Genomic DNA, 14,168 nt, shown 5'->3' with positions numbered 1-14,168 from the left:
GTAGAAAACAAGGGATACTTCCCAGCTTAGCCAAGGGAAGAGGACAGGAGGACTCAGCTGTAGGAATTGATGTCGCTGCTCCCTGCTGGACACCAGGGTAGGACTAGGGGAGGACTGATGCTGCCCAGAGCTCATGGGAAATGGAGCTGGCTGGAGTTTATGTTGATAACTGACATCTATGGCTCCCCATCAATTCAGGGGTGGAAGCATGAATGAACATGGACCAGAGAGAGGACTGCTGGGTGCCATACAAGAAAGTATACACACACACACACACACACACACACACACACACTCCTACCTCTGAAATGACCACAGCTGTCAGCTGTGTCTAGCTGGAAAAGAATTCACAGAAAATCTGACTTTACTCTGAGATTCATCAGAGCTGGATGGGTTCTTGTAAGCTTTAGTTTTTTTTTTTTTTTCTTTTTTTCCGGAGTTGGGGACCGAACCCAGGGCCTTGCGCTTGCTAGGCAAGCGCTCTACCACTGAGCTAAATCCCCAACCCCTGGATGGGTTCTTTTTTTTTTTTTTTTAAGATTTATTCATTTATTATATATAAGTACACTGTAGCTGTCTTCAGATACACCAGAAGAGGGCATCGGATCTCATTACAGATGGTTGTGAGCCACCATGTGGTTGTTGGGAATTGAACTCAGGACCTCTGGAAGAGTAGTCGGGTGCTCTTAACCGCTGAGCCATCTCTCCAGCCTCCCTCTGGATGGGTTCTTAAAGTCACTTCATTCAACCCCCTTCTTTGTGAAGCTCAGAGAACAGTTATCTTCACACAGGAAGTCAATGGCCAAAGCAGAGACTGAACTTGAACAGCTGGTTTCTATGTCCTAGTCTAACTCATTGCTCTGGCTGTGGATTTGATCCTGTAAGACTCACTTTAATTTTTCTTTGCTTTGGTTTCATGGTTTTCTTTTGTTTTTTTAATATGCATTAGTGTTTTGTCTGCATCAAGGAAGGTGTCAGGTCCCCTGGAACTGGAATTATAGATATTTGTGGGTGCTGATAATTGAACCCTGGTTCTCTGGAAGAGCAGCCAGTGTTTTTAACTGCTAAGCCATCTCTCCAGCCCCTGGTTCATGGGTTTTATTTACTAGTTCATCTTTAGTTCATGTGTGAGTGTTTTGCTTGCCTGTGTGCGTGCATCATGTACATGCCTGGTACCCACAAAGGCCAGAAGTGACGCCATATCCCACCACAGCAGAAGTTACTGGCAGTGTGAAATGCCAGATGTGGGTACCAGGACCCAAACCCCGGTCCTCTGCAAGAGCAGCATGTACTCCTAACCACTGAGCCATCCCTCCAGCCCATTTTCCTTCAGTCTTGAAGTAGGATCTCATGTAAACCCAATTTCCTATGTAGCCAAGAATAACCGTGAACTCCTGATCCTCCTGCCTCTACCTCCCAAATACTGGGATGACAGGCATGCAGAACAGTGCCTTGTCTGGAGATCCAGTTTTAATCACAATCCTTTGTGGGACTGTCAGGGGTGACAGAAGCAAGTCTTCATTCTGTGCCGGGCAGCACTCTGAGGTATTTACATGCCTGAGCATACCACGGGCCTCACAGCAGCTTTAAGGAAGGGGCTATCATTGCCCCCACGTGTCAGAGGTCACCTCCCCACACACACATACACACACACCTGTCTGCCTCCCAGGCCAGGCTTTGTCACTCTGCAAGGTGGCCAGCTGTCAAAGGGGCAGGGTGGGGGCGGGGCAGGACAGCTGAGCACCTGACCTACTGGGAGGCTGGTTTTCAGTATGATGGGTTCTGGGATCTTCCAGAAGCCGTTATCCTCATCCCAGCTCGACTCTCGCCTGATCTTCTCCAGGTTGCTATAGTTACAGTCTCTGCGGATGAGAGGCTGCACCTGCTCCAGGAGTTGCTGGAAGAGCATGGAGTCCCGCTCCTGCCTGCGGATGGTTGCCAGGTAATCAATCTTCTCCAGCTGGAACTCTGACTGCAGGTCCTTGATTTCTACTTCCGCAGCCCGGAGCTGAGCCAAGGAGAAGTGACCAGGGGTAAGCAGCACCTGTCTGTCCACTTTGTCCCCAAACTGCCCCCCCCACTGGCAACCTCTCCCCAGTGGCTCCCCAGTTTGCCCCATCGACACTGTGTCCAGCCTCTGAGCCTTGACTCTGCATGCACCACCCTCTCTACCAGCAAGTAACAAGCACTTCCTTGTATCCACGGTCCTGCAAAATCTTGGTCTCCAACCACCCCGCCCCAGCCTTGGCTACCACGCCCTATTCAGACGTTTCCTCTGGAGCGTCAGAAGGGACGCACAGCAGGCACTTGATACGTGCTTGTGTGAAGAACACAGAGTTGCCAGCTGTTGGCCAGGCACAGCCGGGCCATGGAGCCAGCGACCCGAGCCAGACCGGGCCTCACCTTCTTCTGCATCTTCTCCAGCAGCTTGCTCTTGGCCCTCACTTCCTCCTGGATAGAGTCATAGACATTGAGCAGCACCCAGTCCCCGCTGTCCTCGTCCGAGTTCTGCAGCGCGGCCACCAGCTGCTTCTTGCGCTCATCTGCGTACCGCTTCCGTCTCCGGTGCTTCTCCTTCAGGTCCTTGTTTTTAGCCTGCTCGCCCCCCACCACCTGCTGCTCCAGCAACTGCAAGCTGCAGCCAGGAGGGGAAAGGAGGGGTCATAGATCCTGCTGGCCTGCTGACACCTGCCACCTGCTCCCCACAACCCACTTCACAGAGTGGTACAACTGAGGTGCAAAGAGCTAGAGCTGCGTTCCTCCAAGCAGTGACCTAAGGGCTCAGGGCTGAGCCATCCCCCATACTGATAGAGCCTGCCCTGGAGCTGGCTCATGGCCGTACTCTTTCAGCATGGGGCTCGTGCCCCAGTTTTAAATCTGTTATGGATCAGTCATATCCCGGCTGGTGTCCCTATGGCTCTGGTCAGAACCTGGCCTGCTGTGGCACTTCCCCACTGCCTCTCTTATGGTGGAGCCTGGTCTGGGCTCAGTAGAGGGTGAGAAGTGGATCTCATCTCACCTCAGCCCATGCTATAACTCCTCAACCTCCAGCCTTGGCCAGGGTTCTTCTCATCATCCCCTAGGCCTCTGACCCCTGACCCCTGACCCCTGGTGCTCACCGGGCCAGCACCTGCTGTTGATCCACAGGCTGCAGCTCCTCAGTCAACACAGCCACTTCCACACCTATACTTTCCCTTCTCACACTTGCCATGGCCAGCAAGGGCTGAGGCTGGGCCTCCTCAGACACCTGGGCCACATGGGCCACATGGGCTTCAGACTCCATCCACACGCCGGTCTCTGCCTCAGATACCACCTCCTCAGCCACTTTCATGCTTAGGTCAGGCTCCTGGACACAGGGATACAAGATGGGAAAGGGACAGGAATGAGCCTGCATGGTTCACCCCGGCTCTGACATGCAGGCCGAGCATCTCTAACCGCAAAGTCTAAAAGCCAATGTGCATAGAAACCCGAAAACCTTTGGGCTACAGGGTGCTCCAAAAGTCTCGTGTGTCGGGAGCTGAGGCGATTGCTCAATGGTTACAGTCCATAGACGCATGAGGACCCTAGTTCACTCCCCCCACACCCTAAAACCCATGTAAATTCCCTGTAATTCCAGACTCAGAAAGCAGGAGACAGGAGACCTCAGAGCAAACTGGCTCCAGAGACCAGTCATGTAGGTGAAAGCTAAGGTTGGTTGGGGGGCCCTGTCTCAACGAACAAGGTGTAAGAGTGGTCAAGGATGACTCCTAACATCAGCCTCGAGCCCTCACACACATATGCACCAGCAGACATGAGCCCACACATGTACAAAACACATACACACATGCATATGCAAATGGAAAAAGAAAAAAGGTTCAGATGTCTGTACATGATGGACATAACATCATAGGATGTGATCTGCAGCAAACTTTAACAAATTTTTCGCACTCAAATGGGCTCTCAGCCTCTACTCTTGAGATCCCTAATCCATCACCAAGGTAGGCAGGATAATTTTCTCCAAAATATAAACTGACCATAGCATCCATTTCCATACTAGAACCTTCCATTGCTGCCCATGGAAATTCATCCACAGGAAACTCTGATCTCTTCCCAGGACACTACCTCTGCTGTGTCTCTCCCAAGTATCCTCTGCATCCTACCTGTGCACCTTCATGCCCCCTGGGCGACCTTGGTGTCTTATTTAGAAAGTCCTTGGCAAGAACTGCTCTTCCCGGTGGCCCTGCCCCTCACTGGCTGCAGAACTGGAAGGCGGGCACTGCGTCTCATTTGGGCCGCACAGTAGAGCTGGCCCTTGTGGTGTGATTGTGGGAGAACTGGCAGGGTAGACTGAGCAGCTCAGATACTTCTCAGGCCCAGATGCAGGGCTTTGAGTTGGCCCACCCCAACATCTACCCCATCGATGAACTGCTGGGGGACATGAAAGCCAGGCCTGCAAATCCAAAGCCACAGAATCCCCATGACACAGGACAACAACAGGATGTCCAAGCAGTGTCCCAGTGAGGATCCAGTGTTGCTGGTGTAACAGAAGCGAGAGGCCTTGAACCAGATCAATGACTCGTGGCAATGAACATTTGCATGTAAAGATGTGTGGACAAAAGAGTGTACTGTGTGACACACAGTGACACACCACAGCTTCCAAGGTCTGTCTGTCTGTCTGTCTGTCTCTCTCTCTCTCTGAGGAGGCTGCAAGGATGGAGGGTAGATAAATTGATGGGGAGATGGGCGGGATTGGGGTACATGATGTAAAATTCAGAAAGAATCAATAAAATGTTCCAAAAAAGAAAAAGAAAAGAAACAATTCTCCCAGCTTCTCCTCCTTGCCTGTGCCTCACTTCCTAGTAGGGGCCTCCCACCATTTTGTCTATCACCCTGCCCTGTGACCATGCCTAGAAGCTTGCAGTCTTATAACTGCTCTCCCTAAACATGAAGGGGTTTTGCGGCCTCCTCTCACTCCCCAGTTTTATGCCTTGTGCCAAGTGGAAGACAAAGGGTGTCCAAACTGGGTGTAACAGGCCTACAGGAGGCCCCGGGCGGTGCCTTAGGACCACCAGGCCTCCTGCAGCCCTCATCCTACCTGCGCACCCTGCCTTTGCTCCTTTAAGACAGCGGCCTCCAATGCTGCTAACTACAGAAGGCCTCCTAGTCGCATGCCCGTACACCGCATGGCTGTCCTCTGTTTAAACACTGCTCAGCCATGGGCCACTTGCCTAGGGAGGATGGGAGCAAGGAAACCCCGTCCCAGAAGGGAGGTGCAAGCCAGGCGGCTGGGCCTGGCACTTGGACAGCCAGGCAGGTACTCACAGTCCTGAGGAGAACGTTGTCAGCCACATCAACTTCTGATTTGGTGTCGCTGGGCTCCAACAGGTCAGTGGAGGATGGCTGCTTGTGGGAGAAATGGGGGAGGGGAGGGGGGATGTTTTGGGTCAGGGATTCCCCTCTACTTCCTCACTACCCTGACACCCACTTCACCTTGCCTCCCGGTGGCTGCCTCTGCCTGCTGTCGGGGTAGAGAGGTGACAGGGAGAGAGAGGGTACAGGCGAGTGTCTGTGGGGTCCCAGGACATGTTCTGTGTTATCTCGGGCAGAGCACATATGGGAACCTCTATGTTCAGAGGAGGAAACCACGGCCTAGAGAGGCAAATGGCCAACGTTCCATCATTAAGTAGGAGCTGGGATTTCAAAGGCCTGTGCTATTACATGTGCACACATATGCGGGAAACAGAAAAACCGGGAGAACAAAAAGGAGCATTTTCTTAAAACAGGAAGAGAGCTGAAATTGGTCAGAAAGGGACAGGGGAGGCACCCCAAGCCCTGTGGTCTTGAAGAGTAGCCCGAGGCTCTGAGGCTCTCTTAGGTTGGGAGGTCAGGATGGCTACGGTTAACTCAGCAACCCCCCCCCCCTCCTCTCCACACACCGGTGCCCTGCCAAGGAAAGAGATTCCCGTCTAACATAACCTGGGGTCTCCAGCTTCCTCAGTGCGTGTCTGAGAGAGTATCTCCTCTCCAGACCACAGGACAACAGGGTCCCCAAACAGGTCACGGAGAGCAGCAGTAGCCCTGCATGTGCAGTGGCCTCTCTGCTCCCAGCCCATCCTGCCTACTGCATAGAACATGAGTTACCTGCTGAGGGACCTGGGGGACGACTGTCTGGGACAGGTCCGTCATGGCCACAGTGGAAGACAGTCTGGCCAGCTTGGCCTCCACTTCAGCAAAAGGGTCCTGCAGGCTCGCCAGGATCCGCAGGGGCTCCAGGGTGGGCTCATCTTGGACAGAGTGCTCTGCCTCCAGCGGACACCCAGCAGCCTCTGGGTTGAGGTACTCGTCAGGAAAGTACCTGCTCTCAGCCAGCACCCCGGGCATGGAGAACTCCACGTTGGAAAGCTCCTCGGGTCCAGGGTAGGCCTCCGACATGGAGGAGTCTTCCAGATTGGATGACTCATTGGACTCAAAAACCTCTGACCTGGAGGGCTCCATGTTGGGTTCCTCAGATGTGAGGGGAGCCTGGCTCCTGGTGACCTCGCCTCTGGGCAGCATGTCAGGCATGGAGAGGACGGTGGGCTTCACCGCAGTCTCGTACTGCAAAGGAGGTGAGTACTCGGGCCCGCTGGTTACCTCGGCCCTGGACATCACCTCTGTCTTACACAGGACCTCTGCCTTGAGAACGGCCTCTGCAGCGAACAAGAACATCTCGCAGTCTCCCAAGGGGAAGGCGGCTCGACACCCACTGTGTCTTTCAGAACCCCGAAGATCCCCCAGCACAGTTCCTGTCCATCCATCCCTGCCCTGCAGTCTCCTCTCTCGAGCCGGACCCTGCCCTCACCCCCTCTTCCAGGAAGCCATTTCTGAGTGGCACTGGTGCTTCTCCATTCTCTAACCCCCCACCCACTAAAGGCTGGGGCTCTCACCACCCTGCCTGGAATGGTTCATCCGTGTGAGCAGGGTACCCTACATGTCTCACTACCTCCCAAGGCTGAGATCCCCTGAAATGTGACCATTCCGTTAAGACCCCTAGATCCTCCTCTAGTGCCAAATCAGGGCTCTTGTCCACCAACTCTTCCAGACGCCCTGGAAGAAATGGATTCTGGATGCATATCAGAGCTCCAGAAACCAGACAGACACCTCAGGGAGGTTTAATGTGCAAACCGGAGGGCTGCGTGGTGCTGGGGATGCTGGGGATGCAGGAGAAGCCATGTTTCCCTCTTCCTCGTAGTGTCTATGAGGAGTAGGGTTTTTCTTCCCCAGCTGAACAGGCTTTGCTCCCAGTTCACGCCTCCAGACTCTTTTTTTTTTTTTTAAGATTTTTTTTTTTTCGGAGCTGGGGACCGAACCCAGGGCCTTGCGCTTCCTAGGCAAGCGCTCTACCACTGAGCTAAATCCCCAACCCCACGCCTCCAGACTCTTACACCCCCACCCACCATCGCTTCTTTTTTCTTAATTTCTTTGTTTCCTCTTTTTCTTTTTCTTTCTTTCTTTCTTTCTTTCTTTCTTTCTTTCTTTCTTTCTTTCTTTCTTTCTTTCTTTCTTTGTTTGGAGCCGAGGACCGAACCCAGGGCCTTCCACTTGCTAGGCAAGCGCTCATTATTTTTTTTTTTTCAAGACAGGGTTTCTCTGTGTAGCCCTGGCTGTCCTGGAACGTGCTCTGTAGACCAGGCTGGCCTTGAACTCATAGATCTGCCTGCCTCTGCCTCTGCCTCCCGAATGCTGGGATTAAAGGCGAGCATCACCGTCGACAAACTTTATCTATTTCTTCATCACTTGCATTCTGGGCTCCCCTAAAGGGGCCCAGATTCCTTGTGCTGGGACACAGCATACGCAGAACCTCTCCTTGGCCCCAGTGTCTTCCCCTACTATGTGAGGATCCAGAGTCTCCACCTTACCAAACCGGGGGAAGGTTTTAAGCAAAGCCCCCATAGCACCAGGCACACAACAGCACCCCCGCTATCAGTACAGACACACACCCGGCCCGGCTCTGCCATTCCCACAGTGAGCAGCAGGAAGTCGGCTCCCAGCAACAGGAAGCTGGCTCCAGCAGCATGCGTGGTTGAATTATACCTCCTAGAAACTTCCACACAGGTAAACATTCCTGGGACCGACCGGATCCATACAGGATGTGAGACAGGCTCAACAGTAAGCGACTAGCAAAGGCAGAAACTTGGGATGGGACCTGACCTCTTCTTCCTCTAATGAGCACAGAGGTGGCCCTGCTGTAGACGGAGCGCCAGATAGTGCCACGTGACCATATCAGCTTGGGGTCCCGATGGCCTAGATTACAACCCTGCCTCCATTTCCCCAGCCATGCGGCCAAAGGCAAGTTGCCTATTGTCTGTCTCTGGGTCCATTTCTTCATCTACAGGAGCGGGGAGGGTAACTATGCTACCTGCCTGGCAGAATTATATAAACGAGAGACCTGAGCCTACCATGTAGAGGACCCTTCGCCCAAGTGTAGGGAACACAGGAGGTGGGCTCCCACGCCGCCCCAGGGCAGAGCGCACCTGTTTCCTTCTCCTTGCGCAGATTCTCCTGTAGCGTGGACAGCTTCACATCATACGAGTTGCGCATGGCAGTGATGTCCTCCTGCAGCCGGACCCGAGACTCCTGCTCCGCCTCATAGTCGGCCTTCAGGCGGGCCAGGCGCTCCTCATACTCCTGGGGTGGAGGGAGACACGGAGCTGGTTACCCCTATTCGGAACCGGCCTCCAGTTCTGGATACTCAGACAACGCAGGAGAGAATGAGGTGGAAAGTCCCTTTGTCACATGGGGGTGAGAGTTCTCGAGTGACAGCCTTCCGTCCATTCTCTGTGCAGTTCTGATGGGCTAATGTTTCCATCTAATTCTTCCACACTGCACAGTCAAAAATGCCTTCCCTCATCTAGCCCACATGTTGACCTGTGGTACTCAAGCCGTTGATAACAAAATACATTTCTGTTCACTGCCTCTCTCCCCCCTCCCGCCCCCCGCCCCGCCACCTTCTCTCTTTTTGAGTCAGGGTTTCTCTGTGGAACTCACTCTGTAGACCGGGCTGGCCTCAACCTCACAGAGGTTCACCTGCCTCTGCCTCTGCCTCTCAAGTGCTGGGATTAAAGGCATGCACTGCCACCACCCATTTCCCTCTCCATCTCTGCTGTCGGCATCGGTTCCTGTCTCAGTAGCTTCCTGCTTGGCACCATGCCTACCCCTGCTCCAACCTCAGCAGTACCCCACATGGCTGCCACCTGCCCCATAATATCACATGCTCCTGGGTGGCTTCCAGGATGGATGGCTTCCAGGTTCGTGGGCAGTCTAAACTCCTTGACTAAACCTGAGACCGCCTGTGATGGAATGCTCCTGGCCCTTGGAATCTTCTTCTCGTTACTATTGTTTTATGTTATTTTAAGTGTGTGGGTATTTTACCTGCAGGTAGATCTGTGCACTTAGTGCATGAGCCAGAAAAGGGTGTTGGACCCCCTGGAACTAGAGTTACAGATGGTGTGAACCACTTTAGGGGTACTGGGAATTGAGCCCTCTGGGACAGTAACCAGTACCCTTAACCACTGAGCCATCACTCCAGCTCCTTTTTAAATTAAGAACAAGTTTTTGTGGTTGTTGTGTTTTTCTCTGTGCTGAGCATGGAACCCAGGTCTTCATGGTCGGTAGAATGGTTGTCAACTTGACTGTTGTGATGTTTAATTGGCACCTTGACACAACCGAGACTCACCTGGGAAACGTCTCAGTGAGGGGACTGTCTACACTGGGTTGGTTTGTGGCCTTGCCTGTGGAGGATTTATTTTGATGATGTTACTTGATGCAGTCCACTGTGGGTGGCACCATTCCCTAGGCAGGATGACCTGAATGTATGAGGGTAATCAAGCTGGGCAAAGCAAGCAAGTGTGCATGTGCTCAAAGCTCTTGACCGTGGATGTGATAGGACTACTGTTTGAGCTCCCAGCTTTGACTTCTGCAAAATGATGAACTGGAACCTGGAATTGTGAGCAAAAAAATCAACCCTTTGTCCCATAAGCTGAGTCCGTCAGGGTATTTTCTCACCAACAGAAATGAAATTAGTCCGCCAACCTGAGTGGACTGAAAAGCACCCAGGATAGCCAGGAGGCACACCTCTGCCTGTGAGGATGCTCCCAGACAGGTCCAGGGAATAGCAGAATGCTTGCCCTGACGATGGACCACACCATCCCATAAGTGAGCCCAAACAGACTGTTCATTTTGAAAGTTGTGTCAGCCACTCTCTCATAGTGAGGCAGGGGCTGGTAACACTAAGCAAGGACGGTACTCAGAGTCTGGACTCTTGGTCCTGCCCCACGGTGTTTTTGTTTGTTGTTTTGACTTATTATTATTATTACTACTACTACTACTACCTATTGTTGTTGTTGCTGTTGTTATTATCCTAGAACATTTGGGTTTCTGGTAACTTGTTTACCCAGAAACACCTACTTCTCTCCTGCCTCAGGGGTTCTACCCTGCTCCCTGGCTTGGGGCTCATAGAGGCTTCCTTAGTAACTGGGCCACTCTCGCTGTTAGTCTGCATAGAGAGTTGCTGTCGGGCGTGGCTATCACCAGCATGCACACACCCTGAGACTCTCCAGTGCATCTTCAGGTGCATTTGGACTTCCTATTACATGCAGTGCCTCCAAGGCGGCCCTCTGACAGCACCCGCTCAGCCCCCCATGTGCTGTCTCCAAGCCTACCCTCTCTCACTTCTTCCTCTTTGGAGAGCCCCAGCCTAGCATTGGATGTCTTCTGCCGGCTCAGCTCCTTACCTCTACAGTCTCCCCTGCTTCTCAGCACAGCTCGTGATCCTGTGAGAGACCTCAGCCCAGCCGCCTGTACCTCAGCCCAAAATACAAAGCCTATCTGTGCATGCATGCATGCACAGGTATGCACATGCACTGCTTGGGCACACACTTGTGCACACAAAGGCACGTGTACTACTTACAGCAGTCCTGCCTTCCAACCTCACTGTTAACTGAGGGTGGGGGCTAAATTGCAGGATGCCTGTTTGTGTGGCCAGGTCTTTACCCTCCCCGCCTGTCCTGCAGGCTACAGAAGTTCCCTCCATGGCCTTTACATACTAAATACCCTGTCTCACTCTGTCCTGGGCCATTGCTGACAGCTCCATGTCTTGGTCCTTCCTGTGTTTAAAGCAACCCCACCCCATCCCCGCCCCCAGGGCTGTGTGCCTTCCAGCTATGGCCCCAGTCCCAAACAGGCGCTCAGCTTGCTGTGGGAAGATGACACTGGAGCACAAGCCCTGGCCGCTGCTTCTGTGCAGTGCTCATGGATGAGAAGGGACCTTGGATTCTGTCCTTGTATAGACTATGCAAAACAACAGATAAGGAAATATTGGCTCAGAGAGCTCAAACCATCTCCAGCCACGGAGCTGGTCAGAACAGAACTTAAACAATGAAAAACCAGATAACCCTGGGCACCCTCCAGTCCAAACCTCCACATTCTGACTGGAGGTTGAAGCTCGGAGCCATGCCGTGAGCTCACAGCTGAGCTGCCTTTGTACACAACAGGGGCTCCATTTTAAGGTCTGACTGTCCTGGAATGCAGTTCTCAGCACACAGTAGGCACGCAGAGAATACAACTCAGAAGAGAAAGATGCACAGGAGGATGGAAAGGAGACATCCACACCTCTGATGACCTATACCGTCCACTAGGTTATAGGCAGGAGAGGCATGCACCTCCTGTCACTTCTGTGTGGTATCTAATGTGTTCTCCTTGGAGACCACTAGGGGGAGACAACATTCAACCAGACCACAAGGGAGGCTACCTAGACCGTTCCATTCTGCTATTATCTGGTTCTTCCCTCCCATGAGGATCTGTGACCGAAACCCACTAGTAGAATTCCACAGCCACTCCAAGTCACTTGGTGTGACTCCGGGTCACTGCTACCTGCAGAGACCCAACAGTCCTAACACAGGAAGGGCTGCTACCCTAGGAGGATGCCTATAAACTTAGTCCTCCCCAGAAGGTCTCTTGTTTTTTGTTTGTTTTGAATTGTTGTCTGTTTTTTGTTTTGTTTTTGTTTGGCTTTGTTGTTCAAATAGGGTTTCTCTATGTGGCCTTGGCTGTCCTGGAACTCTGTAGACCAGGCTGGCCTCAAACTCAGAGATCTGCCCGCCTCTGCCTCCTCCGTGCCGGGACTAAAGGCAGTTTACCATTACTGCTTGGTTGGAGGTCTCTGACACCTTCGCTAACGGCAAGACTTGGGTTCGAGAGATGGACTCAATACCCATACCAACCTTAGATGTTCCCAGAGGCCCAAGCTCCCAGGACCGGAGCCGCCAAAGCAGGCTCCTTGTCCACAGCCTGACAAGAGTTTCGAGGACTGGTCCCTAATTGAGGTCATAACTGAGAGGTAAGTGGTCCAGCTGTAGGCTTGGGAGCCAGGCCAGCGCTCCCAAAAACTGCTTCTGCCTGATATCAGGGTTCTCCTTAGGACCAACCAGTTCCCCACAGGGCCCTCCAAATGCCAAGGCACCAGGCACAGCAAATAGGCAGTCTTCCAAGTAGCAGTGGGGAGCGCACAGAGCTTGGAGTTGAGAGGGAAACCCTCTTGTGTCTTCCTAAGTAAGAGTCCCTCGGGATCTCCTGTCCTGCTGCTTCCCAGGGATGCTAGGAGACAGGTGAAGCTGATGCTACACTTACCTCAGCCTAACAGGCCAAGGCCAAGCTGCTCTCAGGCCCAGGCTTGGCTGCAGTGCAAAGGTAAGCAGATTCCTTTCCACTCTGCTGCCTCTGCCAAGGGCTCTCCCACCACCAGTCGGGCTCTCTGCCACCACCAGTCCCCAGCCACTTCCAGCGTTACCAAGGAGACCTCTTGGGGATGTCTCTGGTCCCCAGTTCTCTCCCACTACAGCTTCTGCTGTGACATCAACAGCAGTCTAGTTCAGGAACCCAATTTCAAATCCCGTGTCCAACCAAGTTCAAATCCTGGGTCCAACTCTTATTTGTTTGTTTCTTGTTTGGATTTCTCCATGTAGCCCTGACTGTCCTGGAACTCACTCTGTGGACCAAGCTGGCCTTGCACTCACAGAGATCCACTTGCTTCTGCCTCACCAGTGCTGGGATTAAAGTACCACCACTGCCTGGCAGGATCCAACTCTTTGATACTCCCGTCTTCCCTAAAGCTTTTGAAAACTCCTGACATGTCTTTGAGCCCCAGCTTCCCCAGAACCTAAACAGGCACTGTGGTGCCAAGCCCACGGGAGTGAAGCAGGATGACACCCTACAGGTACTGCCTCTCCCTGGGACACGCTCTCCTTCATACTGGTAGCTCCCTGGGGTCTCACCTCCCGTATCATCTGCTTCTCAGCCTCCGTGTCCTGCTGAACAGTAGTGGGGGACGGTAGCTTCTCCTCAGGATGGACTGGGCCTGAGGGTGTCTGAGTGGACAGCAGGGCTGGACAGAGAGAGAGAGACAGACAGGAGGAGCAGAGGGTGAGCACCCAGGAACCAGGACAATGGGGACATAGCGCTAGACACCACCACACCGCCACGCACTGTGCACTAGAGGAGAAAAGTGAGCGAGTGAGCAGATGTTTCCACGATTACAAAGGAAAGGGAGTGGCCAGTGCTGTGGTGGGGAAGACCTCAGGGGAGAGTAGATGGGGCAGGAATCTGAGGGTAGAGGAGAGGCCAGGCAGAGATGGAGAAGAGCTTCCTAACAGGGGCAGAGTGGAAGGAACAGGGCAGGTCCAGACCTATGCTGGGATGTGTAGGGTGATGGGGAGAGTGGACAGAGAGGAGAGGGAGCCCTGAAAGCTTAGGCAGGGAGAACGAAGGGAAGACACAGGAGACCTGGGTACAGTCAGCATTGATGTCAGGGAGGGAATGAGAAGGAGGGTATGGAAGGTGGAACAAGGGGGCAAAATGCAACCAGGGAGACAGGGTTTAATATGTATATGTATGTGTATGTGTATTTGGTTTTGTTGTTATTTGAGACAGGGTTTCTCTCTGTGTAGCCCTGGATGTCCTGGAACTTGCTCTGCAGACCATGCTGGCCTTAAACTGAGAGATCCACCTGCCTCCGCCTCCCAAGCGCTGGGATTAAAGGCATGCACCACCGTGCCTGGCTTACTTATTCATTTTAATTGATTTTTTTTTATGTGCACAGTGCCAGAATGATATATGTATGTCTGGGCACCGCTTGTGTGTCAAGAATGCACAGA

The 14,168-nt window shown here is 52.9% G+C and overlaps 1 protein-coding gene across 29 annotated transcripts in view; it reads right to left on the bottom strand.

Annotated features, from left to right (window-relative positions):
• Kif17 (kinesin family member 17) overlaps positions 1-14,168 on the bottom strand; it is a 37,233-nt gene that overhangs the window by 4,505 nt on the left and 18,560 nt on the right. For 8 of the 29 annotated variants that reach the window (XR_015620015.1, XR_015620014.1, XR_015620021.1 and 5 more), the window contains exons 6-12: positions 13,290-13,399; positions 8,493-8,646; positions 6,121-6,668; positions 5,302-5,382; positions 3,120-3,346; positions 2,404-2,635; positions 1,745-2,008 (exon numbers count right to left, since the gene is read on the bottom strand). Coding sequence is in view for 15 of the 29 variants with exons in the window: in XM_087550694.1 (XP_087406820.1) it covers positions 1,750-2,008; positions 2,404-2,635; positions 3,120-3,346; positions 5,302-5,382; positions 6,121-6,668; positions 8,493-8,646; positions 13,290-13,399 (1,611 nt within the window). In the remaining 14 variants the exon portion in view is untranslated. 29 annotated transcript variants of the gene reach the window in all.

The sequence above is a fragment of the Rattus norvegicus genome, chromosome 5 (assembly GCF_021556685.1).
Source record: "Rattus norvegicus strain SHRSP/BbbUtx chromosome 5, alternate assembly SHRSP_T2T, whole genome shotgun sequence".
Lineage (NCBI taxonomy): Eukaryota > Metazoa > Chordata > Mammalia > Rodentia > Muridae > Rattus > Rattus norvegicus.
Note: the sequence above shows the minus strand (reverse complement) of the source record. Positions and strands in the feature narration are given on the sequence as shown.